Source organism: Limulus polyphemus, unplaced genomic scaffold (assembly GCF_000517525.1).
Source record: "Limulus polyphemus unplaced genomic scaffold, Limulus_polyphemus-2.1.2 Scaffold3826, whole genome shotgun sequence".
NCBI classification, from domain to species: domain Eukaryota; kingdom Metazoa; phylum Arthropoda; class Merostomata; order Xiphosura; family Limulidae; genus Limulus; species Limulus polyphemus.
Window position 1 is genome coordinate 46,736 of NW_013669436.1, and position 5,562 is coordinate 52,297.

At 36.0% G+C, this 5,562-nt stretch overlaps 1 protein-coding gene across 1 annotated transcript in view; it reads left to right on the plus strand.

Annotated features, from left to right (window-relative positions):
• Positions 1-5,125, plus strand: part of LOC111088465 (prothoracicostatic peptide-like) — an 8,298-nt gene extending 3,173 nt beyond the window's left edge. The window contains exons 2-3 of the mRNA XM_022398678.1: positions 2,493-3,185; positions 5,053-5,125. Of these exons, the coding sequence (XP_022254386.1) occupies positions 2,498-3,185; positions 5,053-5,108 (744 nt within the window). The 5' untranslated portion in view covers positions 2,493-2,497 and the 3' untranslated portion in view covers positions 5,109-5,125. The remainder of the gene's footprint in view (positions 1-2,492; positions 3,186-5,052) is intronic.
• The last annotated feature ends 437 nt before the right edge of the window (positions 5,126-5,562 follow it).

The window sequence follows — 5,562 nt, forward strand, 5'->3', positions numbered from 1 at the left end:
AACCTTTGCCTATACTTGAGACACAAAAAAGACCAAGACAAACAAAGAATTTTAAAAAAATTAGAAATTTAAAAAACCTAGCAATAAAAAAAAATAAGAAAACAAGGCTGAAGATACTGTAAAGATTAATTACTCACACTGCAAACCCTTATTTTGGCTCCCTGCAGTTACCTAAAATTACATTTGGTGGAGCCAAAGTAAAGTCTCAGTTCTTATGTACACATATACAACCTAACCTATACAACAACGTATTTTCATAAGAAACTGCTTATACAACAACTTAGTTTTATAAGAAAAGCGGTTTTTCTGATACGATGTGAGGGGTCACACTGTGTCCAAAACTGGGCTTCTGCCTGAAGCAGTATTTCAAAGCAGGTGGGGGGGGGGGTTCGATGTGGTAGGCCGAACCACTTATTTTTTGTAATGTAAAAAAAATCATACTTGTATAGCTATAGCACGGCTGCTTGTGATATTTAATGTTTAATGGATGTTTGTGGATCTTATGTAAACAACCGCGCAATTGTTGAAACTATATTCCATGAAAAATTTCGTCCAGATTTAATCGCATAGCGCTTATTTTTCACAAATTTTCTGAGGGGCATACTCCCAGCCCCCCCTTCTCCCGTAGCATGCTGATTGTGTTTCGCACAATATGTGTTGGATTTGGATTTCGCAAATTAGAAGCCCCCCCCCCTCCTTTCAAACATTCTACGTACGGGCGGGACAGGTATAAATGTTCGGTAGGGTCTCAGTTCTTATGTACACATATGTAAATGTTTGGTGAAGTCTCAGTTTTTATGTACACATATGTAAATGTTTGGTGAAGTCTCAGTTCTTATGTACACATATGTAAATGTTTGGTGAAGTCTCAGTTCTTATGTACACATATGTAAATGTCTGGTGAAGTCTCAGTTCTTATGTACACATATGTCAATGTTTGGTGAAGTCTCAGTTTTTATGTACACATATGTCAATGTTTGGTGAAGTCTCAGTTCTTATGTACACATATGCATAGATTTAATTGAATATTCACCACGGTAACATTTCATATTACTTAGTCAAGTGCAATGTGACCTGCCCTTCAGTGGCTTAGCGGTAAGTCTGAAGGGTTATAACGCTATACTCGTCTTGGGCAAGAGTACAGATAGCCCATTGCGTAGCTTTGCGCTTAACAACAAACGAAAAAAAAACTTCCACCCATTGCTATGTTTTTACTCAATTCTTCATTCCAAGTTTCAAATTCTCTCTGCTACATATATGTAAATGCTGCATGATGATCAACTAATAAAATAAACATATTTTATAGACCAGCGTTTTCTCGATACCAGATACCGGCTCGCCACCGCATACCACTAAAATACGAGTACAACGAAAAAGAATTACGATTTACTTATGAATGTTCTATCAGTTCCTGTTTGTTTTTGTAAAATTCCACGGGACTGACAAGGTGGTTGTATAACGCACCGGTGGATTAGAAACATTGTAAATATAGTTTGTTTGTTTGTTTGTAATTGAGCACAAAGCTACACAATGGGCTATCTGTGCTCTGCCCACCACGGGTATCGAAACCCGGTTTCTAGCGTTGTAAGTCCGCAGACTGTGCCACTGTAAATATAGACAACTCCTTCTAACCCATGATAGTCACAAGCTCGTAAGTTAGGCACAGTGAAACTACCTTGTGACAGGAATTGAAAATTCTTATGTCCATCAGAGATTACAAAAATGAAACTCGAAATTCTTCAAATTCAACTGAGCAAAAGCGATTTTTTTTTCATTAAAATATGTGAAAAATGAAAATGTCTCTTCCATGAACTTTATTCTAAATTAATCACAGCTGAAAACATTTTACGATACATTTTGAAGCCGAAAGGAGTGAACACTGTTGTATCATTCGAGGGTATCGAGTCAGAAGAGCGAACGTTATACGTACACAGGCTATAAAACTAAATTCTTTGTTCAACATTCGTTAAGCCTTTTTTCTTCGCATTTTTTTCGTCGTTCATAGGTTTTTGAAGAAAAAAAAAAGGCTTAAAAGAGAATTTGAGATAAAAAAAACGACACCTTTTGTTCGATGCATTTTATCTGGGAAAATCTTTTCTCACCTCAAGTGTCATTTTCTTTTTGATAGATATAAGTTTAAAGCAGTATTAAGGGCCTCATACCTTACGACGAACGTGTAAGAATGCTTAAATAACAGATTAATCAAGCTAGACTGAATAACAGAGAGTCATGGTCATGTTTTTGCTGTCACAAAACACTTTTAACTGTTTTTATACTACGCTCACCCTCTTCTTATTATTATATAACTGTATTTAAATAATTGTACTTGCAAAATATCTTAATATCCGATTAAATTGATGTGATTTTCCTTAATAAACAGTAAAATTGTATATTTTAATAATGTAATATATTTGCTGAATCGGCAATTTTTTTTTATTTTTTATTATTCAGGTCAAGTTCTGCTAGTGATTAAAATTGATCTTTGTCTACAGCCCCCATGGATCGAGTCACTAATGGAATCGTATTTGTTCTCCATATTTGGATCTTATTTGTTCTGGCAGAGGGATTTAATTCCGAAATTAGTCCGGCCCTAGAAGTTTTGCTGTTGAGGGCCAAAGACAAAGAACACCAGAAAGAAGAATGGAACGGTCTTTCTTTAACATGGAGCAAGAGGAGTTTGGACAAACCCCCTGAAGTCTTGGAGAAGACAGGCTGGAACGACTTGTCTGACACATGGGACAAACGGGATTGGAACAGACTTTCTGGAATGTGGGGCAAACGTGACTGGAATAGACTTTCTGGGATGTGGGGCAAAAGGGACTTGAATAAGCTTCCTGTGATATGGGACAAAAGAGACTGGAATAAACTTTCTGGGATGTGGGGCAAACGGGACTGGAATAAACTTTCTGGCATGTGGGGCAAAAGAGACTGGAATAGACTTTCTGGGATGTGGGGCAAACGGGACTGGAATAGACTTTCTGGGATGTGGGGCAAACGAGACTGGAATAGACTTTCTGGAATGTGGGGCAAACGGGACTGGAATAGACTTTCTGGGATGTGGGGCAAACGGAATTGGAAAACCCCGTCTCAACTTAGGAGCAAACGAAGTACAGATCCAAACAGTTTAACTGGAATTTTTCTTATGGTGCCGAATGCAACGAGTGATGAGATGTGGGTATTTCAAGGTAAACATGAAAGTTTCATGGTAATTTTATTACAACAACATAATATAAAAAAAGAGTAAATTATGCATTTTACATAACTAATTCTTCTAACTTGCCGCATATTCGGTTACGTATTGTTTTCATCCCAAGATTTTCTTAAGTCGGCTTGTATTAGGCTTAGAGCATTTGACGCCATGATTCTCTGCTCCTGAAAGATTTTACGTGCATAAAAAAACAACAACAATAGTTATAAGTTGGTTTTGGTTGGTTTTGAATCTCGCACCATGCCAGGACCTAAACTACAAATAACAGTTAGGTCTTAAACATTATTTTATTCACATTTTCTGACACGGTCCCTTCAAGAACATTAAAATGAACCTAGTGGTTGAAATTAGAATTAGATTACATTTTAGACTGGTCACCTCCAAGTAAGCACCTTTCGTCAAGAACACATATCTTCATGACTGCCTAACTTTCTTGGAAAGGAGAAGGCAAAAAAAAAAAAAAGCAAAGTCAATCTAACATAATTGTTAATAATAATAATGGGGAAGGGGGCATTTACTTCCTCCTGCTCTACGCGTGTTAGGCGCCTATGCATAAATATGATATATTAATTCGCGTGTTTCACTAGCTTTCCAGTGGCACACAGGGGCATGTCTGCGGACTTGCAACGCTAGAAAGACGGGTTCGATACCCGTTGTGGGCAGATAGCCCATTGTGCAGCTTTGTGCTTAACTCCAAACAAACTGTTCCACTAAACTTGAGTAGGATGATACACATTAAATAATGTAGTTTTGTTGAGGGTAGAATAAATAAAATCTTCAGATCGATTCGTGAAGTAGCATAAACACCAATAATCACAGCAATGTAACCCGATACTCTTTGAAGCTGTGTTTATATCAGTGACCTCATTTGCAAAGCATGTCCACAGTGTCTTTTTTTTTTTTCAGTAAATCACCAGGTTCGTATTGCGTACTCTCTAAACAGCAGAAACGTAAACGAGGCTGGCTCTTCGTGCTATAATGATAATAGGTCCATTCATGTGGACTCTTACTTATTAAATATAATTTGCGAATATCATCTCGTAGAAGTAAAATGTAATTAGCCTTATATAACACATTCTATTTGAAACTATCATTATCAGGTTACCTCTCTCTCTCTCTAACTACAGTGATATTAACTTATCATGTTTGCGCCATTATTTACGTATTTACAGAGATTAAAGATCTCGCAGAAACAATGAGCAATATTTTTTTTAGATTTGGCTGATAGACAAATGTACACGCACACAAGGTTGCTATATTTTTATGCGAGGGCAAGCAGTCAACATCATTAGCAGCCAACATCATTGTTCTTTGACGTTTCTTTTATTTACAGTACTACATTTAGTCCAATGGTTGAGCGGTAAGACTGAGGGCTTATAAGCTTAAAATAAAGGTTTTATCCCTGCGACGGGTACCACTCATATAGCTGAGTGTGTATCTTCGCATTTCACAACAGAACAAACCCAACAATGCGTTCAACAAAGAAAAAACGAACAATACGTTCAGCCACAAAAATTATGGAATTTACTACAACAATTAAGATGATTAATAATGCCATTAAGACTATTCTTTTGTGTCGTTTTAAATCTTAACTGGTGTAAGGTACAAGTACTGTTGAAGCATAACGTGTGCATTCTGTAAAAAAAAAATATATATATATTTATAATATAATCCCTAATCTTGAACCAAAATATTTTTATGGAAACGATCTTTGATTGTTAAAATGTCATGTAATCTATAACAGTTATCCTGAAAATTAACGACAACTTCACATTTGAGGAATATATATTGGTAAGTTTCAATGAACTCAAACTGTTTTGCAAATTTTCTTTTGTCATGTTTAGAGCCATTGGAAGTCAGACATCAGGATTCGTCAGACGGTCTCCTACCTGAAGAGTGAATGACAAGAGAATTAGGGTTAAGAGCCAAAAAACCCTTTGTTTTTAAAGGTTAAATCGACTAAAATTGTGATGATATGAAAATGATTTGTTAGAATATTGTTATGTTACGTGTAATTTTGGGTTTCGAACCACAAATTTCAGTCATGATTATTGTGTAATTCTGATTGTTGATGCATTTTTAGAGTACTAGTTTCAAGTGTTACGAAAATATTTTTATGTAACGCCATTATTTCTCTGATCTTTTTTGTTTCTGTGTAAAATATTGAAATATGAAATAAATATAGTTCAGGGTGAATATATCAGTAAAATAATATCTCACATTTCTTATGGTGTGAACGCTTTTCCGTTCACTCCTTTACAATTGTCGTTGTTGTAACAAATGAATTATATATAAATGGTGTTCTGACCACTACTGTGTTTGTTGTATCCCAGCCGGTCTGATGAGCTCTGGAT